The sequence below is a fragment of the Schistocerca cancellata genome, chromosome 2, assembly GCF_023864275.1.
Source record: "Schistocerca cancellata isolate TAMUIC-IGC-003103 chromosome 2, iqSchCanc2.1, whole genome shotgun sequence".
Classification (NCBI taxonomy): domain Eukaryota; kingdom Metazoa; phylum Arthropoda; class Insecta; order Orthoptera; family Acrididae; genus Schistocerca; species Schistocerca cancellata.
The window spans coordinates 11,759,160-11,786,421 of NC_064627.1; the positions used below are offsets into that span (position 1 = coordinate 11,759,160).

The 27,262-nt window shown below is 42.5% G+C and overlaps 1 protein-coding gene across 2 annotated transcripts in view; it reads left to right on the plus strand.

The window, feature by feature from the left end:
• Positions 1-27,262, plus strand: part of LOC126161305 (uncharacterized) — an 847,447-nt gene that overhangs the window by 625,636 nt on the left and 194,549 nt on the right. For both annotated transcript variants that reach the window (XM_049917059.1, XM_049917060.1), the window contains 2 exons: positions 11,235-11,575; positions 23,974-24,045. In XM_049917059.1, coding sequence (XP_049773016.1) covers positions 11,235-11,575; positions 23,974-24,045 — 413 coding nt within the window. The remainder of the gene's footprint in view (positions 1-11,234; positions 11,576-23,973; positions 24,046-27,262) is intronic.

Here is a 27,262-nt window from a genome sequence, read left to right on the forward strand (position 1 = left end):
AATAAAACGTAGATCATTGATTTAAGATCGTTGAGTGACCCGCCGCGCCTTTCGTTCCTCGGGATGCCCCTTCCAATTTGTAAAAATGGCTCCGAGCACTATGGGACTTAACATCTGTGCTCCAATTTGTATCTAACATTGCACTTTGCTGAGTTCCTTCTCTATTTCGGGATAATCCTTACTAGAACTAAAAACATATTTGCTTGTTTGACCTTCAGTGAACATTTCCATGACCCTGAATAATGTATCATCTTATGCGTAAAGTTTGCCATTCTTTTCGAATCTTAAATAAAGTATTAGGGTTACCATTTAAAAAATATCCATAACCACTTCGAAAATTCAAGCTCATGGCCATTAGTGGCAGTACGTGACCTCCTTTGCCACCTGTAACTTTGCCAAAAATAGTTTGCTGTATCTCATCTCTATCCCGAGTTATTTCTCATTATGGTCTAAGATGGTCCACCCTGTATGTGCGTTGATATAACCGACAAACTGAAGGGACGGATTCCTCTGGCCACGTGCCGTGTGACTGACGCAGCAGAATGGGCCGGTGTTCAGGCCGGCCAGGCAGATGAGGCAGCACAGATCTACCAGACAAGTACACTCGCAGATGCTAACCACATTTCAACCCCTTTTTGGGCTTTTGTGTGGTCACGGGTCCTTTTCAGACAGGCGGACGTGCAGGGATTCTTCCTCTCGACCATTTCCATCTGCTTGGCCGTACAGAAACACCATCTCGGCTTGTTCCCGGACCATTCTGACGATGCATTTCCGGGCACATGTTCGTAAGATCTTTTTTCCTCCATTTACAGATAGGAATCCGTTCCTGCTGTTTGTCGTCTGTCGTAAACTGAGAGAAACGGTAGATAGCGCGTCCAACACTCAGCACACAGTGTTGCCAACTTAGTGGATTTTCCACTAAAACTGGTGGTTTCTACCCTTCTTTTAGTGGCAAAATATTGCTTCCAGTGACTGGTGGATTTTATAGTGCTTTAGTAGAATTCAGTTTCATTTACTGAAAATGTGATCTCCCAACCACTAAGCTATTTATATGTTTCGAAATTTGTTATTTCTACTTTATTTGATTTCAGCAATATTTAACTTTTACTGTGAAGACAACACTGATGCATTACAATGTGACATCAAATGAACCATCACACTCGATAAACTACATGCGGAGATCCCTGTAGAATGAACAGTATTTAGTAGCCCTTACTTATACTTCGGAAATTGGGATTCTTTTCCTTGTCTGTATCCTTTGCAGTCCCCACCCGGAAATCCGATTGGGGGGCTATTTTATCTCCGGAAAATTTTACAGAAGATACTGGCATCGTTTACATGCAGAAGATAGACATGCTATGTCATCCAGATGATATTGCAATAGTCACAGAGACGAAAGAAGATCTAGAGGAAGTCCTCAGAACAATGAAAAGGATTCTGTGCAATCAGTATGGAATGAGAATAAACAAGAAAAAGACTAAAGTGATGGTATGCTGTACAGGAGCAGAATATGAACCTCTGAGAAGGAGAATTGGAAGAGAGGAGCTGGAAGTGATAGAGAAATTTACTTACCTGGGAAGCAAAATCACAAAGAGTGGTAGAAGCCGAAAAGAAATTGAGAGCAGAATACAAAAGGTCAAAATTGCATTTAATCGGAGGAGGAACTTACTTACCAGCAAGAACATCAGTCTGAAAATAAGGAAATGTATCATGAAAGCTTTCGTTTGGAGTGTGGCCCTATACGGATGTGAAACTTGGACAATGGGAAGAGAAGAGAGAGGACGGCTAGAGGCCCTGGAGATGTAGTGCTGCAGAAGAACGATGAAGTTCAGCTGGAGAGGCAACGTAACAAATGAAGAGGTGCTTAGAAGAGTACAAACAAGAAGAGACAAACTCGTAGGACACAACATCATTGGAACAATAGCAGAAGGAGCTATTGAGGGAAGGAATCGGCGAGGGTGACCAAGGTTATCATACATGCAACAGATCATGAATGATGTTGCATGTACACATACGTGGAAATGAAAAGGAAGGTAGACAGAAGAGAGGAATAGCGCTCTGCTGCAAACCAACCTCAAGGATTAAACACTAAAAGAAGAAGAAGAAAAGTTATGGTTCATTTCACGAGCGACTTTTACGATTCCTCTCCTAGCACTGCCTCATTCCAATGCCGATGTTGAGAGGCTATTTAAGAGTATGAACGTGATAAAAAAAAAAAAAAAAAAAACCAGCGGAGGTTTACAATGAGGTTAAATGTTTTAACTGCTGTATTAATAATACGCTGTGGTTTGAGGTTGGAAGGAAAATGCTGCAACGAATATGAAATTCCAAAAAACGTTGTAAAACAAATCGGTACCAAAGAATCGTATCAATCTGAAACCGATGATGATGCAGACAAATGATTCATATGAAGAAACCGAATTCATTTAAATAATTAGTTGTTGTTATAGAACTTTTTGTATGTCCTTTGCCTTGACTTGCTGATTTATTTATTGTATGTTATTTTAATGATTGTGAATATTTTATTACTTAATGATAAAGGAAACTAATTAGAAATATACTTATTGTTTTCTTTCATAATAATTACAAAATTAGTGGAAATTTTAGCGATTATGAGAATAGATGCATTTTTGTTGTTTTTGCACCTGAAGCTGGTGGGAAGCTCGCTTAACTGTTTGCAACACTGCCTTCACAGTGGAGTCAGTGATGCGAACTTCTCGTTACTCTCACGGCTCACATCACTGCCCCCCACTCCGCTGCTCGGACGATGGTGGCCGTCCGAGGAAAAGAGAGCAGAATTAGGACAATATATGTAGAATTTACATTTAGACTATATTTATGTTGGCAAGACCTTTTTCAACAACCAACATGACAACTGTCACTGAAAACGATGGTTATCGGTCGCGTGTACAGCGTGTAACCGTACAGGGCTATTACAAATGATTGAAGCGATTTCATAAATTCACTGTAGCTCCATTCATTGACATATGGTCACGACACACTACAGATACGTAGAAAAACTCATAAAGTTTTGTTCGGCTGAAGCCGCACTTCAGGTTTCTGCCGCCAGAGCGCTCGAGAGCACAGTGAGACAAAATGGCGACAGGAGCCGAGAAAGCGTATGTCGTGCTTGAAATGCACTCACATCAGTCAGTCATAACAGTGCAACGACACTTAAGGACGAAGTTCAACAAAGATCCACCAACTGCTAACTCCATTCGGCGATGGTATGCGCAGTTTAAAGCTTCTGGATGCCACTGTAAGGGGAAATCAACGGGTCGGCCTGCAGTGAGTGAAGAAACGGTTGAACGCGTGCGGGCAAGTTTCACGCGTAGCCCGCGGAAGTCGACGAATAAAACAAGCAGGGAGCTAAAGGTACCACAGCCGACGGTTTGGAAAATCTTACGGAAGAGGCTAAAGCAGAAGCCTTACCGTTTACAATTGCTACAAGCCCTGGCACCCGATGACAAAGTCAAACGCTTTGAATTTTCGGCGCGGTTGCAACAGCTCATGGAAGAGGATGCGTTCAGTGCGAAACTTGTTTTCAATGATGAAGCAATATTTTTTCTTAATGGTGAAGTGAACAGTCACAATGTGCGAATCTGGGCGGTAGAGAATCCTCACGCATTCATGCAGCAAATTCGCAATTCACCAGAAGTTAACGTGTTTTGTTCAATCTCACGGTTTAAAGTTTACGGTCCCTTTTTCTTCTGCGAAAAAACGTTACAGGACGCGTGTATCTGGACATGCTCGAAAATTGGCTCATGCCACAACTGGAGACCGACAGCGCCGACTTCATCTTTCAACAGGATGGTGCTCCACCGCACTTCCATCATGCTGTTCGGCATTTCTTAAACGGGAGATTGGAAAACTTATGGATCGGTCGTGGTGGAGACCACGATCAACAATTCATGTCATGGCCTCCACGCTCTCCCGACTTAACCCCATGCGATTTCTTTCTGTGGGGTTATGTGAAAGATTCAGTGTTTAAACCTCCTCTACCAAGAAACGTGCCAGAACTGCGAGCTCGCATCAACGATGCTTTCGAACTCATTGACGGGGACATGCTGCGCCGAGTGTGGGAAGAACTTGATTATCGGCTTGATGTCTGCCGAGTCACTAAAGGGGCAGATATCGAACATTTGTGAATGCCTAAAAAAACTTTTTGAGTTTTTGTATGTGTGTGCAAAGCATTGTGAAAATATCTCAAATAATAAAGTTATTGTAGAGCTGTGAAATCGCTGCAATCATTTGTAATAACCCTGTATTGTCATATCGCTGGCTTCGTTGCGGAGTATCTTTGCGAGTGGCTGCATTACAGAGTCAAGCACGAGACATGGAGCTGCTGTGTTGTGTTGTGGGTAACTCTGCTGGAGAAAGGCGTTATTATAGAAGTTCAAGTGTGGCTGCAAGTACTATTATTGTGAAGTAATGAGATATGGAAGTGGATTCAGTCAAAAGTACGTAAAGAAGTAATTATGTATGAGCATTGCCACCGTTAACGTATTTGAGTATCTGCCCGTTTGCGTGTCGTAGCCTGCAACATCAGAATGAAAGTAATGTGAGTCAGTAAAATAGTTTACCACAAAGGAGAGTAACAAGTGGCAGTTCCTTGTAGGGAGCGTGATAACATGCGTTCGGTCATCGCGTTTCCGCGGTTACACGCACGCTCTCACGAGTGAAAACTGTGAACTGTAAATTAACTTTTATGAGCAGTGTTATATTATTAAAGGAGCCTAAGGACTGGTACCACATATCTGTGTGTACGTGGTGAGGTAAGAACTTTTTCGTTCGACCATTCCGTTTCCGCATGATCAACAATCACCCGCGTCGTGTCGGTTACGCGTACGCTCTGCCTAGTGATAATACAGGGTGTACATAAAGTCCGGGAACACTAGCAACTATTTATTGCGCAAGAACTAAACATTGTACATATGTCATACATATTGCATTTTAAAGAGAAACTCTGGAAGATTTTTACAGACATTCGATATGCGGGATGCACGACGCACCGATTTCTTTCGACTCCTTATGAATGTGTCTCGCACGCGCTCCACGTTCACTTCCCTCACACTGGGACGAGCCGCGCGGTTAGGACGCCGTGCCATTGATTGCCGCCGGAGGTTCGGGTCCTCCCTCGGGTATGGATGTGTGTCTTGTTCTTAGCATAAGTTAGTTTAAGTAGTGTGTGAGTCGCCTAGGGAACGATGACCTAAGCAGTTTGGTCCCTTAGGAATACACACACATTTGAACACTGTGACGTCCGCTACTCTTTGCCGGGCACAAGCAACCCGTCGTAACGAACTTGTTGTGCCAGTGGTAAATAGCTACCCTTGTTGGTGGCTTCTTACCGTACTTGGTTCTAAACATCCGTTGAACAGCTGTAGCACACTTGTTTTTGTCGAACTCAAAACACACAGAAGCTCACTCCGCACCTGAGCTGGCCATGTTTGCGACTAGCGCAGACTATCGACTTATTACGAAACTATGCTGTGGCGATATACACGAGAAAAAACTTTCAGGGTTTCTCTTCAAAATGACATATATATGATATCTGTACAATGTTTGGTTCTTGTGCAATAAATAATTGGACGTGTTCCCGGACTTAATGTACGCCTTGTATTGTGGACAGATAATCATCGTCATTGCCTGTGGATCTATCACCGAAGGTTCGGCCAGAGTAAGACTGCGACATACGTGTGGCGGCGTAAAGTACAGTAGTGACAGACATTAACATCGTCAAGAATACTGTAGTAATAAGGGAATAATAATTATGACCTCTCATCAAATCAGCAAGAATGTTAATTGGCATCAACACTTACGACTTAGTGTGTAAACAGTGTAACCTGCGATGTTCTTATCGTCTCAGAGTGTAGTTGTTCATACCGGATTTAGGACAGTGTTGTTTTTAGTGCTGAGTGGCGCCTCTAAACCCTCTTGCATATTTATGTACATAATATCAGGCAAGCCAGCAGCAGTGTCAACGAAATAATAAATACGACCGCCGCGGGAGTGGTGTGGAGAATTCGCATGGTCATAGCGAGAACGGTTTAAGGGTCCCCCACCAGTTGTACCCCCGGCGTGTTACAATCGATATAGAGATATTTCTAGCTTATTGTGGATGCATCTTGCATCTTGTAACGTACATTAAATACCCTAAAACTTTTATTCGAAATTTTTTAGTAGTAACTGTCACCGTTTCAACAATATTCGTGAAGAAATATTTACCTCAATTTTTTTCAAGGGGATGTTTCACCCCCTTAATGGCTGCATGGGCAGGTATAAAAAATATGTCTCTGATTTTGCTCTACACTACAACATATTCAAAGCCTCGGGTATGTTTACTTCTTAGTGTTTCGTTTTTTTCCGCAGTGTGAAATACTGATAGTTTGACAGTGTTGTTATCAAGACTGGGGATATCCAGACTAAATATTCAGTTTTGCGATATTGCAATGCCTTTGTTATTCCGATTTATGATGCAGAGTTCATTCGTACATGCATGCATGTCCGAAGGAAAAGGCACTACTGCGACATCAGCTGTCATATGAACTACCATCAGCTGTATAATGGAATGACCACAATAAAAAATTGTGCCCGAACGGGACACAAACCCCGATTTCCCCGCAAGCGATCGCCTTACCATTTGACTAACCGAGTACGGTTCACGGTCAGACCCAGACTTATGTGTCTACAACCTGTACTTGTACATGCGTCATGTACACTACTGGCCATTAAAATTGCTACACCAAGAAGAAATGCATATGATAAACGGGTATTCATTGGACAATATATATTATACTCGAAATGACATGTGATTACATTTTCACGCAGTTTGGGTGCATACATCCTGAGAAATCAGTACCCGGATCAACCACCTCTAACCGTAATAACGGCCTTGATACGCGTGGGCATTGAGTCAAATAGAGCTTGGATGGCGTGTACAGGTACAGCTGCCCATGCAGCTTCAACACGATACCACAGTTCAACAAGAGTAGTGAAGAGCCAGTTGGTCGACCACAATTGACCAGACGTTTTCAATTGGTGAGAGATCTGGAGAATGTGCTGGCCATAGCAGCAGTCGAACATTTTCTGTATCCAGAAAGGCCCGTACAGGACCTGCAACATGCGGTCGTGCATTATCCTTCTGAAATTTAGGGTTTCGCAGGGATCGAATGAAGCCACGCGTTGTAACACATCTGAAATGCAACGTCCATTGTTCAAAGTGCCGTCAGTGCGAACAAGAGTTGACCGAGACGTGTAACCAATGGCACCCCATACCATCACGCCGGGTGATAGCCAGTATGGCGATGACGAATTCGCGCTTCCAATGCGCTTTCACCGCGATGTCGCCAAACACGGATGCGACCATCATGATGCTGTAAACAGAACCTGGATACATCCGAAAAATGACGTTTTGCCATTCGTGCAGCCAGGATCGCCGTTGAGTACACCATCGCACGCGATCCTGTCTGTGATGCAGCGTCAAGGGTAACCGCAGCCATGGTCTCCGAGCTTATAGTCCATGCTGCTGCAAACGTCGTCGAACTGTTCGTGCAGATGGTTGTTGTCTTGCAAACGTCCCCATCTGTTGACTCGGGGATCGAGACATGGCTGCACGATCCGTTACAGCCTTGCGGATAAGATGCCTGTCATCTCGACTGCTAGTGATACGAGGCCGTTGGGATCCAGCACGGCGTTCCATATTACCCTCCTGAACCCACCGATTCCATATTCTGCTAACAGTCATTGGATCTCGACCAACGCGAGCAGCAATGTCGCGATACGATAAACCGCAATCGCGATAGGCTGCAATCCGACCTTTATCAAAGTCGGAAACGTGATGGTACGCATTTCTCCTCCTTACACGAGGCATCACAACAACGTTTCACGGGGTAACGCCGGTCAACTGCTGTTTTTGTATGAGAAATCGGTTGGAAACTTTCCTCGTGTCAGCACGTTTTAGTTGTCGCCACTGGCGCCAACCTTGTGTGAATGCTCTGAAAGCTAATCATTTGCATATCACAGCATCTTCTTCCTGTCGGTTAAATTTCGCGTCTGTAGCACGTCATCTTCGTGGTGTAGCAATTTTAATGGCCAGTAGTGTGTATTCCCGTACGGGGGAGACATTTCACTTGCCGTATTTATCCGCTCACACCTGGTAAGCGACATTCCAGTAAAATGTCTCCCCTGCACGGGAATATATATATGCATGTACGATAACAGGTTGGAGGCACGTGGTTTACGACATAAGAGGTTTGAGTCTAGACGTGAGGTGTGCACGGGTAGCCAAACAGTAAGGCGACCGGTCGTGGTAAGGGCAAGACCCGGGTTCGAGGCCTGGTCCGGCACAAATATTCATTGTCGTCATTCCATTATACAGCTTAAGGTAGTCCATATTCGCAGCTGCGAATACGTTTCTTGTTTACTGTCAATTTTCTGTAATACATTTGCTTTGGACCAAGTCCAACATTTCGCCGTGGCTGTCACCATATTGTGTCGTAAGTTTTCAAGGGTGGTATTCCATGTGATAAATATTGGGTCAACTGTATTTGGCACTTAGGTTCTCCATCTCCATTCAAGTCAAATCCCTAAATTGCATTATTTCGTAGTATGAACGAATTTGTTACATTTATCATAATAGTACGCGGGAGTGATAAGTATAAATGAACTTCACCTTACTCGTTTGTCGATTGAGACGAATTTTCTTTGTTGTCGATGTTCTACATGCATTATCAGCTTTCTCTCGGGCTGGCATCTACAGTTATTAGATCTGGTTTTTTTCCCATAAATTATAAAACATTATTTTTTGATTTAAGCTCGAAACAAATGTTATTCTCCTTCTCAAATACAACAAATGGAATTCTGACTGGACGGCAAACATGTATGCGCCTTGACGTTACGTAACAACCTTAAAAACTGTCGTCTGAACACGCATACTCCAGTCATGCGTTGGTATGCCTCTACAATTTTTAGCCTCCATGCTTCGCTCTATAACCTTGAGGCCTCGCGTCATGTCCTGTCAACCAGTCACTTCTTCTAGTCAAACTGGCCTTTCCTCTGCATTTCTATTCAGTATCTCCTCTCGTGTAAAAACCTCAGTAAGCTGTTATCGGAACTATTTTTTTTACTCAGCGACCGGTTTCAGTTGTAATGGTCATCTTCGGATTGATCGTGTCCTTGTAGTTAACAAAGGAGGACAGATCAATCCGAAGATTGTTGTTGTTTTTACATGTTGTCAAACTTTGGAACGCTGTTATCTTCAAAGAGACCATGTCTCCCTTCACATCTCCTTTTAGTTAACCGTGATAGCCTTTTCTGTGTGGCGGCATCTTTTAACGCGCTCTGTTCTCTTCTTGTCTCGCGGTTTATCGTCCACGTTCCACTTACTTTCGAGGCGACACTCCACACAGAAAGCGTCAGAAAGCACTTCCAATCACTTTCTATTAGACATTAACATATTGCTCTTTTCAGAAACGCTGTTCTTGACATTGCCATTTTACATTTTATGTCTACTACGGCCATCGTAAGTTATTTTACTGCCCAAATAGTAAAACTCATATTATACTTTCAATATCTCACTTTGTAATGAAATTCCCTCTCCGTCGTCTGACTTAATTCGGCTACATTCCATTACCATACCAGTCAGCTGGTCTTCCATGTCCTTTGCCGCCACTGAGAGAATTATTAAGTTGGTGCATGAGTTAGTAACGCTTTTGTTTTGCACGGTGATATCTGGGCTGCTACTGGTTTATTTACTATACCCGAACTCCCAGCAGGCGCGGGAAACGGGCAGCGAGCAGTATTACTGAAGGGGCGGCGGAGTGAGGAGTGGAACAAGCACGTACTGCAAGCGCGCAGTGGAGCTAACACAAACGTGTTTCTTAAGCTGTGTGTAAGACAGAGTTAATCGTCTGTTAAGTACTTCGTACTTTCCACATTTGAGATCACTGACATATTGAATAAATACATTAACAGTGCTTTTGGTTGTTTTTCATCGTCGCAGCACTTCACTACATTCATCATCATATTACGACAAGCGCTCCTTATAACAGGATTTTCTTTTCCGAACTGGAGTCGACGGTAACTCCCACGATGGGACAGCAACCGGATCGTCACTGATTTTCGAAACAGTGAAAACGCAGCTACTACACACTGACAGCAACAGCACAGCTAAGCGACCCGACCGACACAGCAGGAAACAAGGGAGACGACAAATGCAGTCTACGCCGCACAGTTGGCAACATGTTGAAATCGCCACGCCACGCCAGGAAATCTCCCGACTGCTGCCGATAGTTTTCGATCCGGAACTAGGGGGCCCGCACGGCAATTAATAGTTCCCGTACAGTATCGATTGTCATTTTTATTTATAGTTCACTGTTGCTACTCGGGTTTACCTATTGTCATTTTGTCACAGTGAATGGCACTGTGGATGCTAGAAAACGGAGTGCCAAGTGGAGAAATCTTGCCGACGTATTCTTCCGAGTTCAGTAGAGGGGTGGCAGCAGCGGGAGCAGCCAGAAATATTTTCGCCGTGTGTGGGGATAATGCCGTGGCGACAAAAGCGTTGTCCCACATTAAGTAGGATCGTTTTGACATTAGTGACTGTCCGCGTTCAGGAAGACCTTCGGGATTTGACGGAGACGGTTTAAGTGCCTTAATCCAAAATGGTCGACATGCTGCCAAATGTTACGAACTGCTCCGCGGTAACGCCTGTCCGCATTGCGTCGGCAAGTCATTCCGCACCCACCTCATTCAACTGATCTGGGCCCTCACATTTCCACCTTTTCCGCTCTCTATCGAACAACCTTCGAGGAACTTCCCTTCCGGCTGAAAATCCACTAGGAACGCGACTCGACGAGTCCTTCACCTCAAAATCGCCCGATTTCTATAATCACGGAATGGAAAAGTTAGTCCAGCGTCGGCAGACCGCTGTTATAGAGATGGAGAATATATTATCAATTATCGACGACTGATTCTGTGTTGTGTTTATTTAACTTGCGGTAAAACGATACGAACGTATGTACCCACCTAATACATCGTTCGTGGCAACTTTAAACTTTCGCTTCTTCGTGAACTGTAATTTCGTTCTCGTATTTTTTTCTCTCTTTCTCTCTCTCTCTCTTTAGAGCCACAGCCAGGTGTCTGTACACTGTACAAGTTGTAACATTATCCGTGCTACCTTAAGGATTTCAGAGAGTCAGATAAGAGGAGCAGGTGGGTGGGGTGTGTGGCAGGTGGCCGAGCAGTTCCTGTACCACTGGAAGACGTTCCCCATCGTGCTGCCGCCGCCGGTGGCGAGCGCGGGCGAGCTGGGCGCCGCCGCGGCCTCGGCCTCGGGGGGCGGCGAGCAGCCCCCGCCGCCGCACCCGCCGCCGGCGCCGGCGCCGCCCCCGGCCGACGGGTCGGTGTCGCTGCCTCGGCGGCCGCACCGCGGCGCCGGCGCCGGCGCGCACCTCAACCTGCGCGACCTGTTCGTGGCGCCCGCCTTCGACGAGCTGGACGCCGTCGCGGTGGACGCGAGGGGCGAGCCGCGCCGCCTCAGCGGCAAGCAGCTCGAGGCCGTCCGCGAGCGCGGGTAAGTCTGCTCTGCTGCACCGAGTCGACATTTAATTGATTTTCCGTTTTTGACAATAGTATTTACACTGAGGTAACAAGTCACCGAATTCCTCCTAATATCGTGCCGGATCTCCTTTTTCCCGACGTGGCACCCACAGACGAGCGAGACGAGTCTTTGCAAGTCCCCTGCCTGCCGAAATACTGCGCCCTGCCGCCGTGTTGCCTGTGCGGGGCGGGACTTTGTGCACCAACTGACCTTCCCAATATATCCTCCAAATGTTCGACAGACGCGTGTCGGGCGAGCTGGGTGGCCGAATCCTTTGCTCAAATTTTCCAGAACCTCCTTCGAACTAATAGCGTTCAAATTGTGGCCCGGTGACACGTTTGCGAACGTCGATTCCTCGAATGGCTGCGAGTGGTCTCGGAGTGACCGAACGTATAACGGTTTCCAGTGAATAATCGGTTCAGTCGGATCGGAGGGCCCAATCAATTCCGTGTAGACACCGCCCACCGACAGCTTCCGCATTGCCTCTTTAACGACTTCGGTCTGTGGCTTCGTGGAGTCTGCGCCGTACTCGACCACTACCGTCAGCTCTTATCCACTGAAATCGCGCCTCCTGTGACCGGGTCACGGCTTTCTAGCCGTGTGGGGTCAAACCCGTGCGGTCTCCAGCCCCGGAGAGGCGCTGCAGGCGACGTCGCGCCGTTACCAGAGGCACTCGCGTCGGTCGCCTGCTGCCGCAGCCCGACAACGCTTCCCTAACGGATACGTTCGTCGTACGTCCCACACCGATTTCTGCGGTCATTTCACGCTCGTCTATTAGCACTCGGAGCTCTACGCAAACGACGGTGAAGGCAGTCGGCCACTGCGTTGTCCGCGGTGGGAATCGATGCGTGAAAGCCGGTGTTCTCGGCACACTCTTGACACTGCGGCTCTCCGAATATTGATTTCCCTACAGATTTCCGAAATCGAATGTCCCGTGCATCTAGCCAACTGCCTTTCCGCGTTCAGAGTCTGTTAATTCCCATTGTGCGGCCCTAATCGCGTCGCAAACCTTTTCGCCCGTTCGCCTCCTTAGCTGAGTGCTCGTCGAGGCAGAATGCCGAGTGCGGGACCCGGGTTCGATTCCCAACTGGATAGGAGATTTCCTCCGCTCTGCGTCTGGGTGTTTTATCTGCGTCATAACATCATCCTGAGCGACGAGCGAGCCGCAGCTAAAAAGACTTGCACCGGGCGACGTGATCTACCTAGAAACAGTAATCCTTTGAGGAACCAAAGACTGAATCTGTACCCACGAATAAACGAGACGACAACTGGGAGCCTGTATAGGAGTTGATACATATAATTGGACAATAAAATAGCTCACCTTTGCAACATTTGCACTGTACTTGGCGGAAGAGGCTCGGAAGAACTACGCTGCTCCAATCTCCCACTAGTACGACAAATTGAATGAGACATCGATCGGTGAGAAGGGCATCCTAGAGACACCGAAAAGCATGCCCGTATCGTTGAGATATTGGAACGCATGCTGACACTCTATGGACCGTGCAAAAGGAACATCGGAGTAATTTAGAAAAGAATCTGCTGTCTTGCAAAAGGCAGGCAACAATACTAATTGCAACTCCCGTTGTACATTTCATTTTTCATATATCTAGGTGTGCTAATGCTACTGGATAAGTCCTTTGGTTATCTATAACAATATATATTTACCAGAAATACATTACAAGATAGATACGTCTCTATGAACGTCTTCCTTTTAGGAAATTCAAATCAGAGTAAAAAGATTACGAAAATCATTTCTCTTGTGTACATTACTGTCAGTATCTTTACTACAAAATACAGATTCATTATCATGAAATATTGATACTGTTTTTCATATATATCACAGTGAAATAATTTATATTTTTACGTACTCTTGTGTACAGGCCCGCCGTTGTGGCCGAGCGGTTCTAGGCGCTTCAGTCTGGAACCGCGCGACCGCTACGGTCGCAGGTTCGAATCCTGCCTCGGGCACGGATGTGTGTGATGTCGTTAGGTTAGTTAGGTTTAAGTAGTTCTAAGAGTAGGGGACTGATGACCTCAGATGTTAAGTCCCATAGTGCTCATAGCCATTTGAACCATTCTTGTGTGCAGAGAATAACAATAAGTTTTACTACAGAAACGTTTCATGTCAACTATTAAAAAATGTTTCTCGTTCCCAGAGCACCAGTACAATGACCTAAATACAAAATCTCCGTTTGAAAAATGAAGATTTTTTTCCTTGTTACACGTGAGGCCACCAACCGAAAGCACCTGGAAGATACACTTCAAATTTGACGAATGTTCCGTGGGCGTGCAACCGGAAACTTCATTATCAAACATTTGTACTCCTCATCCAACGGCAATTGCAAATATGCTCCGTTCAAATATGTTTTGGAAAATAACCGGCCCTGCTCCATAAGGTCGCCAGCACAGCTTCAGGACTGACCGTAAATTCAAAATCGGTGCGGAGACTCAGTCCGTGGGACGGCTTGTCGATGCCACCAACAACAGCGTCGTGACGTCATGGCAGCTTCCGTGCACCTGGATAGCGCGTTGGCTGCGCGACAAAACCGTGGCTGAGCTTTGTCCTCGAGAACAACGTTAAACTCAAAACAACTGCCTGTGCTTGTCACACAATTGATTTACTCTGTTTCGAGTACTGTGAAGTCACCCGCAATACATTGTCTTGAATTCAAATACCAAACAAGTCAAAGGGCTGAATTCTAAAGATGTTTGGGAAACTGGAGCGACACAGTACTTGAAAAGACACTGTTTTTGTCGTATTGAAGGAGGTCACTGGCAGACTACAGACTCGTAAGACAGGAATGTCACTGGCAGGATGGAAAGAGGGCCCCGCAGCCGTGAGCTACCTAATAAATCAGAAGTAGACCTACTCAGTAGTGTAAGCGAAGCACCTGTGCCTAGTTTCATCGCCACGGAACTGTGCTTCTGGTGACAAGAGGGGCCAAATACGTGCCACCGATGTGAGGGCTGTGCTGACGGTGGCGTCTTGTGCAAATGATTACCTAAAACCGTACGAACTCAGTAAGCAGGCCACGCAGGTAACACTGGGACTCGTGGCTCAGACGCTGCAGGCGGCTGCTGTCGTGGCGGAACTTTGCCCGACTGCCCGTGTTGCGCGCTTTCTGAACCACTGCGATAGCCGGAGACTGTAAGTCGATCACTGCGACGTCTAGAATGTCTTGCGAATCTCTTATTGGGTTGGGGAACTGTAATATTGCAGAACGAATGCGTGCTTCGGACACATTTTGAGTAATGGAATCGTGGAACATACCGTAGCATCACTGTATGCAAGCCCACAAGAGCACTCGAACCTGCATCGTCTACTAACAACCTGCAATTTAGCTGATCGCTGTTGTGTTTGTTCGAGTCGGTTGCTCCCTCAGCTGAAAGAACGTAAAATACTGGTAGGCAGCTGTTAGGTGCACCTGTGCTTCAAAATGTGCGTGCAACTGCTCCGTCGTGGTCCGTAATCTACTCCCTCCGGACAAGAGTATAACAGTAACTTCAAACATAACCAAAAAAATCTGTGACCCGCATTTACTATAAGGTCAGCTTGGCACTACGTATCTCGACTGTTGCCCCCCGGACTGCGACCGGGTTTTACGTTTTATTCGGGCAGGGGGTTTTTATTCTTTAATCTGAGTGTTTCTGTTTCATTTTCTTGTTTTGTGTTGATTCTGGACTTTGGCCTACGGTTTTAAACTAAGTTTTTAATGTGTTTTCGTTGGTTGGCTTTTCCTTTTTTTTGTTCCTATGGTCGGCCAACCACCGTCACACTCCGTGTGATTTTATTTCGTTTTGTCTGGTCCTTGTCTCTTTCTTTTGTTCTGTGTACTCTGTCTCCTATTCTGTTGAACATTTTTATTCTCTGTGGGTATTTTTAGTATTTTGGAAAAAGGGACCGATGACCTCTGCAGTTTGGTCCCTTTAATCCTTGAACCAACCAACCAACCAACCGGTAGTCCGCCCAGGCCGCTGCAGATGGGGAGCGGCTGCTTAAGTTGCAGCCGTCGTAGTCAAGTCAGTACCCGAGAGAGAGCCCCTGTAACTCGACGACTCGAATCGAAGGTCTCTCTGGAAATTCTGCAGACATGGTAAATAAAAAAAACACACTCGTAGCCTACAACTGGAACGTAAACATCCAGGCTGGACGACACAGTAGATGTAAAAATGCCGAGCACAGTCCAAATGTGAGGAAGCCCTGACGAAGCAAACTAGAACTGGGATAAGTCACCACTCGTCGGTGGAATGACACGGCAAATGTGAATATGCTGCTCCTCGTCTACATCTACATCTACAATTATACTCCGCAAGCCGCCCAACGGTGTGTGGCGGAGGGCACTTTACGTGCGACCGTCATTACCTCTCTTTCCTGTTCCAGTCGCGTACGGTTCGCGGGAAGAACGACTGCCGGAAAACCTCCGTGCGCGTTCGAATCTCTCTGATTTTACATTCGTGATCTCCTCCGGGGAAGCAATATATTCGATACCTCATCCAGAAACGCACCCTCTCGAAACCTGGACAGCAAGCTACACCGCGCTGCAGAGCGCCTCTCTTGCAGAGTCTGCCACTTGAGTTTGCTAAACATCTCCGTAACGCTATCACGGTTACCAAATAACCCTGTCACGAAACGCGCCGCTCTTCTTTGGATCTTCTCTATCTCCTCCGTCAACCCGAGCTGGTACGGATCCCACACTGATGAGCAATATTCAAGTATAGGTCGAACGAGTGTTTTGTAAGCCACCTCCTTTGTTGATGGACTACATTTTCTAAGGAATCTCCCAATGAATCTCAACCTGCACCCGCCCTACCAACAATTAATTTTATATGATCGTTCCACTTCAAATCGTTCCGTACGCATACTCCAAGATATTTTACAGAAGTAACTGCTACCAGTGTTTGTTCCGCTATCATATAATCGTACAATAAAGGATCCTTCTTTCTGTGTATTCGCAATACATTACATTTGTCTATGTTAAGGGTCAGTTGCCACTCCATGTACCAAGTGCCTATCCGCTACAGATCTTCCTGCATTTCGCTTTAATTTTCTAATGCTGCAACTTCTCTGTATACTACAGCATCATCCGCGAAAAGCCGCATGGAACTTCCGACACTATCTACTAGGTCAATTATATATATTGTGAAAAGCAATGGTCCCATAACACTCCCCTGTGGCACGCCAGAGGTTACTTTAACGTCTGTAGACGTCTGTCCATTGAGAACAACATGCTGTGTTCTGTTTGCTAAAAACTCTTCAATCCAGCCGCACAGCTGGTCTGATATTCCGTAGGCTCTTACTTTGTTCATCAGGCGACAGTGCGGAACTGTATCGAACGCCTTCCGGAAGTCAAGGAAAATGGCAACTGCCTGGGAGCCTGTATCTGATATTTTGTGGGTCTCATGAGCAAACAAAGCGAGTTGGGTCTCACACGATCGCTGTTTCCGGAATCCATGTTGATTCCTACAGAGTAGATTCTGGGTTTCCAGAAATGACATGATACGCGAGCAAAAAACATATTCTGAAATTCTACAACAGATAGATGTCAGAGATATAGGCATTGCGCATCTGCTCGACGACCCTTCTTGAAAACGGGGACTACCTGTGCTCTTTTCGAATCATTTGGAACCTTCCATTCCTCTAGAGACTTGCGGTACACGGCTGTCAGAAGGGGGACAAGCTCTTTCGCGTACTCTGTGTAGAATCGAATTGGTATCCCGTCAGGTCCAGTGGATTTTCCTCTGTTGAGTGATTTCAGTTACTTTTCTATTCCTTGGACACTTATTTCGATGTCAGCCATTTTTTCGTTCGTGCGAGGATTTAGAGAAGGACCTGCAGTGCGGTCTTCCTCTGTGAAACAGCTTTGGAAAAAGGAGTTTAGTATTTCAGCTTTACGCGTGTCATCCTCTGTTTCAATACCAACATCATCCCAGAGTGTCTGGACATGCTGTTTCGATGCGCTTACTGATTTAACGCAAGACCAGAACTTCACCAAATGTCATTCCACATCTTCTTGTGTAGGGAAGTTCTGCACCAAAACAGAGAACAGCCGTGACACAATTCTCAGTTAATACTTTTGTCGATAAGCACTTAGAAGTGAACCCACACGTGGGTCGTTCGGTCACTGAGGATAGGCTTCGCCTCGGGCACTCGTGTAACGATTCTTCCAGAATGCCTCGACCGTGCTACAGATGAGACCACGCTGAGAACTATAGTTTTTGCTATTTTTCATTCTTCTTTCTCTGCCACTCATTTTGATTTAACAGACTGAGGGATATAGTAGTGTGCTATCAGTACAGTGCGTAGTGTTGAGAGACAAATGCGTTAACATCAGCTGTTTGCTAGTGTCAAATTCCAACTGTAAATTAAATGAGATACAAGAGTTTTGCTAAACAGTGGCGAATTTGTCTTTGAATGGCAACTGTGTGATCTCTGTATTAAGAAATTTTTCTTAACATTTTAGAACCAAAACTGACACGATGAACAGTTATTGTTTTTGTTTTGGGTTTCTAATAATTAGTCGATCAAAATGGTATCAGATTATTTCATTGTAAAAATATTTAGATATTTGGCCGAGGTTTGGCTGCCATCACTCAGCTTATAGATCTACCAGCTTTCCCCCACTGTTAACAAGAGCGACAAAAAAAAAAAAAACTTTCCCGCCATTTTCTATTTTGTCTTATCCTAATTTTGCTCTAATATTTACTGTGAACTGTGTAATTTTGTTACACATTCAAGTCGTGTTCATTGTTAACAGCTGTAAAATCTGTATTATTATGTATTTGTTTCTTATGTTCCACAGAACTATCTTCTTTCCCCAAACTTAACATGTGACTCTGAATTTCTCACATAAATTAGCTTGATCGTAGTTCATTTCTTCTTATTAGTTTCATTGTACACTTCTTCTACATCTTATTCCATTTTTTCTTTGTATTTCATCATTATTAGCGCTGACTTTGAAATAATTTAAAACACAGAATTTAAGAATTTATTGAAAACAATTGAATGTTACGAGCATAAAGGAAAATGTGGTCATGTGGCTAAACATGTGTGTACTATATGCTCAATAAACTTTGCACTTTTTTGAGAGTGAAGGAACCGGTAAAGTTCTGAGGGCTTCAGAAACTTCAGGATACTATAAGCTACGTGAAAATTGTGTGCTTATGCTCCCAACAAAACCTACAAAAGTGCAAAATTATACTGTGCGTGTAATACTGTGTGAAGAACGAGGTATGACTGAATAAAGCTTGAATGATAAATGTACAGCAAGCAGCATTGAACAAGTCGTTGTACACGGTGTTGTGTTCCAAAAGATTCATCTGATTTCACGAGACTACATCTTCTGCACGAATGAAGGTAGAAACTTGGGATATATGTAATGTACACTTGTGAGTCAAAAGTTTTCTATTTTGAAAGAACCGTGTTATTTTACAAAAGTTTATCGTATGTATTGCACATAAATCCTTGGGATGCTTTATACAGCTACATTTGAGATCAAGGTTTCTGTATACCTTCCACAAATTATCCATAAGTACCCTCCACTGGACATACAGTGAACATCCAGACAATAGCCAAACTCATCCCACAGACTGGGAGCAGGTCTGGGTGTACCGCAGTATCACAATTGACACAAGTTTTGGAATGAGAGGCACATAAATAAAGTCTTGCTCAGTTAAAAAAAAATTTTTTTTAGGCCAAGCAACCATTGAGAGTAATGGTGCAGTGCAAGATTTGGGTACCGTTAATGGTCATTCCACCATAAAGAAAGTTCCACAATAAGAAATAGTCTTATGCAGGTATTGGTGTGGTAGTACACCACCCTGTTGAAACACAACACATCTATCACATTCTCACAATAGCGGAGAAAATCAGATCGTTAACATACCCAGGTTCACTTTTTGAGGTAAATGGAATGCAGCCTCGTCACTCGACACTAAAAGTGAAAAGAAAATGTTATCCTCCATCTTCACACCTGTAAAGAATCCAAAAAAACCTACATAGTTTTGTTTATCACCACAATGAAGGACTTTAACCCATTAAATCTGTATGATCTGCAACAGGAACACAACTACAAAACAAAGTCAAACAGACACACGAGAAATGGCAAACTCCCATCTGCCGTGATGAGCAGATTTCCACAGGACACGTTTGAAACTCTCTCGAATGCGCTCTCTACGGAGGCAACTGATGGATTTTCACTTAGAGAAACAGCGAGTGTCTCAAACGTGTCGGTGCCATCTCAGAATGCTTTGAGCTGCAGAAGGTGCAGTACCACATTCTCTGCTGCTCATCACTCGCTACATTTGTACGACACGTGCAGTGTAACTCGACTTTGGCAGTGAGGAATGCTGGAAGGGATTCTGCTTGTTCTGTTCCACTGCTTCCAGTATCCCCCACACAGAATACAAGTCAGACTGCATATGAAATAACTGAGCTGCATTTATAGGTACAGAAAATACAAAATGGCTTTTTTGTGTTATTGCTACTTCACCTCAGGACACATCGAATAACAAACGAGTGAGAGAGCTAGCTTCGCCACAGACACCCCTTCTGCTTACCACAATTACAGGCAGCGTACAGCCGATGCCAAAGTAACTTTTTAGTTTTCATGCATAAGTTCAAATTTCTATCTTTATTTGTGTAAAAATTAAAACCTTCCAAAATAGAATGAATCTTTTTAATACACCATTTATGTTTTGCACATTACCTCTCGCAAAAAGTGTATGTGAGTCATTATATATATTTTTTATACTTTTCACACCATCTCTTGTCAAATCTATATGTGGTACGTGTCTACATTATCATCTTCCCATAAGACCTCTGAAGAACTGCTATCGTCTGCAGCTCGTGGTCGTGCGGTAGCGTTCTCGCTTCCCACGCCCGGGTTCGATTCCCGGCGGGGCAGGGATTTTCTCTGCCTCGTGATGACTGGGTGTTGTGTGATGTCCTTAGGTTAGTTAGGTTTAAGTAGTTCTAAGTTCTACGGGACTGATGACCATAGATGTTAAGTCCCATAGTGCTCAGAGCCATTTGAACCATTTGAAGAACTGCTATCAGTTATCTACGTGATACTGTCAGCAGAGACAGAGTATGAGCTCAGTTTGGGGGAAGGATGGGGAGGGAATTTGGGTGTGTTCTTCACAAAGGAACTGTCCTGGCATTTGATTTAAGTGATTTACAGCAACAATGGAAAATTTAAATTGGAATGCCTGTATGGGATTTGAGAGTCGAGTTTACTGACCGCTGCACCATCTCCCTTGCTCGTAGTGTCAGTGCTATGATCCCAGAAATGTTGATGTGTGAAGTCACTCTTTAGATCACAGAGTATTGAAACTGCCCAACTACATAATATCCTAATTATCAGCCAGGCACAGTGTGACAAAAATTGTGTACGGATGTTTCCTCAGTACACAAAATAACTCCACTGTTCCTCCTACAGCTGTGAATCGGTGCATGCTACCATAAATTGGTGTTCGGAGACCATCTGCAACCTCTTGTGGAGTTCCTATAGCTTGTATGGAAATTATTGGGAAAAAGGATTTGGAAATGATAAGGGAAATATTATTTAAACAGTTAAATGAATTTTTTTTTAAATTGTTCTGGAAAATGTTATCGGAGGGGGTTTCGGCTATCTGAGCAGTCACTGTAGCAAATGAAGAAAATAATGAATATCGAGATTTCATTATGAATATGTAGTTATAAAAATTTTAAAAATGATGTTCTTATGTCCCTTCTTGAAATAACTTTTTATACCTCTTCAGCTTTGTGGTGACACATTGGTGTTTCCCTCCATTATTGCTGCTGTCTTTGTGGGTCATCACAACCATTCAAAATTGTTACGATGGATTTTTGTGGACTCGTAAATAAATAGTCAAATAACTTTTAAAACTGTCCAAGGATAATAATACTCAGTGTGCAAACATTTTCTTTTTCACACGTGTCTACTCTCTTTCAGATCTTGAGAGATAGACAGCTACTAATTAATTAGTGTGTGCTGGATTGCTCATTAATAATCATCTCTGGCTTCACTATCACTGTCTAGCAGCCAGGGAGTGCATTTTTTAATCACCATTTTCGTGGACAAACAAATTCTTCTTGGTTCCTTTACACAAACATGCTATTACAGGTCTATGACTTTTATATCTGAAAGTTAAAGTTTTAATTGTGTTGTTCTTATTTCCATTGTGACATGGGGCTGCTCTGTAGCTGTCAGAAATTATGGTGTTAAGAATACTAACCAAGTGCTCTGAAATGATTTATTGGTGCTTCGTGGGGTTTCAGTTGTCATACTAATCACCATCTGGTGGTGTGATAGGTATGGTACATATATATTATTTATTGACAGTATAAATGGGGTTAAATAATTGTAGACAGAGTAGTGGGTGCCTGTATACCCTAGTGCCTCCTAAATGTGGCAGACTTCAAAGTTCACTAATGGAGCAGTCTCATATTACAGACAAAAACATGTAAAAGTTATGATAAACAGAAGTTATCATATGCAGGATATGTAAAGAAATTATTGTTTCTATTGACAGAAATGATCACACACAGTAGTTGGTGGATATTAAAGAAACAGACAAGCAGACAAGGAGAGACAGTTTGTTTACATGGGTACTTAGACATGAACTTATTGGTGATACTATTGCAATTTTTATGCTTTTCATGAATAACAATTTTATTTCAAATTACAGCAGATACTAATTTATTTTGATGTAATAATTAAAATCATAGTAGCAATGAAAAATATATTTTGGCCTGATATTCCATCCTTATTGTTAAAATTACTGTTTAAATATCTTTAAAAAATTTCAGGTGTGAAATAAATACCTACTGATGATTGCATCGATGTGCTGAAAAATGTTTGGTTAAAGGATGAAGAAGAATTTTATTTTCACAAAAGCAGGCATATTTCATTCCCATAATTATTACCACAAATGTAGTTACTACAGAGCTCAAAAACTAATGGATGATTTATATGGTTGTTATAACAGGACAATGCATGTCTAGACTTGTTACTAAGTGGTTTGGAGAATTTTAAATGGTGGTCTTGGATTGTATTCTCCCAATATGAAACCAGTTTATCATTTGTAGTGCTAAATTTATTGATCCCTGTTGTTTCTCAAAATACTCCCCATGAACACATTTGGTAGTTGTAAACAGCTGTGGGAAAGGATGTTGTTCAATATTTCTCCACCAGTCTAATGTTTGTCTATTAAGTTAATGCCACAGATAGCAGTGTTGTTCATTGTCATTTGTGTGCTCTATATTGTTCTGAAATTGCTTCTGGTAATAATAATTGTAATTGAAATATCTCCTGCCTGTAAATTGCTCCAGCAGTATCTGATGGATTTGTAGCAGGAGTTAAATATCGAATGTTAGTGGGAAGAAGAGAGCAAAAGTTAGAAAAGAAATATTTAAAATTTTGATGATTTTTAATAGACAGTATATTTTCTCTTATGAATACTACCAAATTTTATTCTGTTTATGTCCAAAGAGCTATTAGAGTTTATATATATGTATGAGAAGTTTTTGGGATGGAGTCACCGGTGCTTAGGGTTCTGTAATGGTCAGTACCATAATGCAGTCTAATACAGTTTGTCAATCAGATTCACAAAAATGTGATGTTCAAATAGTGAATTAGTATATAGTCCTTGTGTGTGAGCTGAGCATGTAACCAGTGTGAATTTATTCAGCTTCCTCCCTTGACTATGCTATGCATATGTCATTCTGTGCAAAGTCTTTGGACTTCCTTGACTGTGTAGCAGTAAGTCATTCCACTCCATTACTTACAATTTAATGTTTTCATACCATGTATCCTTTATTGTAAATTTATGTTTCACATGTGTTTTAGCATTCTGAAAAGATTTTCACTCTGCAGTGGCTTTCTATTAGAGAAGTAGCTGATCTAGTTGGGGTAGCTGCTTTGGTTATAGACCAGGAACGAATATATTAGGATGGTATGCATGGAAAATTCTCCATTCCCGTTCCCTACACTTACCTGATCAGTTTACAGTTAAAATAAGGTCCATTGTTGTAGTTATAAATTAAAATATACTGTAGTGAAACGTGTATAAGTGCATGCACACTTGTGTGTGTGTGTGTGTGTGTGTGTGTGTGTGTGTGTGTTTACAGTTTCAGCATGGTGTGCAACACATCAAACTTGATAGCCTCCATATTGTCACAGCAATTAGTATAAATAGTAACTGTTCATGCATTTCTTTATCAAAGCAGTAAGTTCCTTGTAAAAGGTTGATATCCATATGCAGCCCTGTATTAGAACATCTCATGATGCTAGTTAATTAGTTGTTTCTTCTGTGTTCTTATACATCTTTCATTTTTTTCTCCCTTTTCCTGTTCTTCCAAACCAACAAAGCTTGCACAAGGATAAATATGGAAAGCCGAAGAAACTCAACACACTTCAGTTGGAAAGTATTCGCCGACGGGGGTATGTTGCTTGTTTGCTTTGCAGTAACTGTTTGGGTGATGGACAAGTAACTGTTGTGTTATAACTGATCAGCAGATGTGACTGTTAATAAAGTTCACTTTTCATAATTTCCTTTCTTAAACCAATAATCGGTTGTGGTAAGTGCATGATAAAGACTTTAATCTCCTTCTCATTTTCAAACCTATCTCAGACAACTCAAAATATACCAGTACTAGTACTACTACTTTCTGTGTATTAGCTTGTCAGATTATTATTGTTATTGTTATTATAATATACATTCTTCATGTAGGTCTTCACAGTAAAATTCCTTAATTTTTTTACGTTGTTATTATTGATATAATAATGATATCCAGTCTCAGACATTAATGCTACAAGCTTGCTCTTTCTCTCTTTTGGTAAATAAATTATTCAGAATTATGATAAACTAAATGTGGACAGAACTTTTGATTACCACATTGTGTCAAGGTGCTGGACATACAGGAAAAAAACTTCATAGATAAGACAGGGCAGTCACACAACATGGAAAGGCAGCAGGGACTCAGCAGCAAAGAAGAACACTGAAATAAGGGATGAAATGGTAGCAACAGACAAAATTTGTAATCTAGTCAGGTGGAAAAAATACTGTTTGATATGTCAGAGATCTGAGAATAAAAAGAATACACGGTCATATGCACAGAGATCATGAAAAGGAAACAGGAAAAACTGATGGAAAAGGGAAAAAAAGAAAAAAAAGGTATAACCTGTAGCTGGAATGGAAGAGATATTTGTAAAGTTAAGCAATAAAATAATTAAAGAACTGAACAAGTTTAAAAAATTGTTTTGGGAGAGCATGGAAACGACAGAGCTGGCTTATCAGTTAGCAGATACAAAAAGAGGGGGAAATCAAAAGAGAATATAAAATAGTGTACTGCAATCAAGAATTTGGATCACAGGGTCCAGAGTGCCCAGTGTTGTGCTGCAGGTGCGCTTTGGTAACATACAATATCCATCACGCATTTGTTTCCATTAATTTTATTGCTGTGGCAACATTAAAGCCGAAGAGAGGTTGTGTTTCAATTGTTTCACAGTTATCACTGTTTCACAGGTGGCTCTGCTCTTGCTGAAGTAAGCCTTACCCAAGATAGGTTTGGAGTAAGTTGTAGTAGGAGGGTGCATAACAGGGGCAGTCTCAAGAGTACAAAGCATATGGGCAGAAAGTGTGTAGAACACTGACAGGGCAAATCATTTTCATATGCTTTCTCTTCCCCTTCTGTAATATTGCCATCAAGTTCACTTCTCTTGTAGAGTCCTCCTACATATTGCTTCCACCTTCCACCTTTCAACTTTCCCTTCTCTGCACAGTACTGGCTCACATTCTGAGCTCTCGATATTCGTATAGCTGCATTTCTTTTCTCCAAACTCTTCTCTAGTTTTTCCACAGGCCTCATCATCTTTCTCCCAGTCATGCACATGGTCCTATAACTTTAGAATTCTCATCTAATTGATCCTCCTGAGCCATTTTGTACTTTCTGTCACTCTCGCATTTTATAACTCTGTAGTCCCTTTTGTCCACCTATTTTTGCCAATTAAATTCAATTCTTTATGTGTTATCCAAGAATTTCTGTCACACCTCGTATTCTGCCTAATTGATTCTCTGCCATCTTCACTGTGTCATCTCTCGAATCTATTTTTTTCCATATTATTTTTGTTTACACCATTTCAGTCAGAGATTACCTGTTCTCTCTTTGAAACTGTTAACAAACCCTGCCTCTTTAAATTCATTTATTGCCATCTCCTTAGCTTCCTATCTACCTTTCTGCAGCTTCTTCAGTTTTAGTTTCACATTTCCTAACCTAATTCCCTAAGCATTGCTCGATTTAAATTGACATTTGTCAGCGTTCATCTTATAATTTCTTTTTACGACACTATCTGTTCTGTTCAACTTCTCGTATGGTCAGAGTCCACATCTGTCCTTGGAAATGTTTTGCAGTTTAAAATAGAGTTATAAAACCTGTCTTACCATTATATAATAAATCTGAAACCTTTCAATGCACTTGGGTCTCTTCCATGATTATCAGATCCCATTTTTTTAAAGGATTCCATTTTATGTTTTATTTTTTACTGAAATGGTTGTGTGGAACAGTTTATTTTGTCTGACAATCCTTAACCTAATTGATGAAAACAGTGAACAGTGCACCAGCTTATGGCACTACAGTTTTGGTTGTGTAGTTTTAAGTTTGAGGGGCACAGCAGGACGATGAAGGTAGCCAGACTAGGTTTACACAAGATGAATGGAATTGAACAGTGGTAGCTTAAAGGGTACAGGGAAGGGCTCTCAGCTACTGGTGGAAACCAAACACAAGGTTCTTAGCTTTATAGTATGACATTTAACTTGTTGGTGTGTCTCTGATTATCATACCAGTGAATTTGAGGGCAGGCCATCTTAATATTTTATATGAAAATAGAAGCTGTGTGTAGTTCAGCACATAAAATAATTAGGTGGAGGATGTGTTGTATCAGTTCCACAGACTGCTGATCTTAGAAAGCCAGATACAAGGTCCTTAAAGCTAGACTCAGGGAAATAATATTAAGGACAGGTAGTTATAGAATAGTAAGACATGACTGTGGAGTTTTGAAAGGGGAATGATGTATTTGCACAAGAAGAGATGATTACTAGGTATGACATTCATTATGACAAAAAAGAAGAGGTTCAAATGCAGAGCAGTAATGTCTATATAAACAGGTGCAAATACAAAAACAGTTGTAGGAAATAGGCTTGAAAGAGCTGAGAGCAAAAGATTTGACATGCAGGAAAAACAGTGTAGATAATGAAATATGTACCGTAAGAATTGGCAGGAGTAAAAATGCTTGAGGTAATTATTTAAAAATTCTAAAATAGTTGAAAAATGTGATTACAACTGAGATCTAAAAAATGAAAGTGAAAAAGTGAGGAAAAACAACCTAAAAAAAGGATATTAGCACAATAAAATATGAAATGAAGTGAACTATAAGGCAATAGAGTTACTAGACTTGGAACAGGTGGAAGAAAGACGAGGGTAAGAAAATTCGAAAAGAATGTGTGATGGGAAAACAACACAAATGGAAAATTAAATAAGCCAAATAAGTACTACTGACTGTTATTTTGAAGTTATGCTACATAATTGATTACAAAGGAAATGTGTAATCAGCTATGGATGATATGGACCTTAACCTGTTCAACACAGAAGTTGTCAGATTA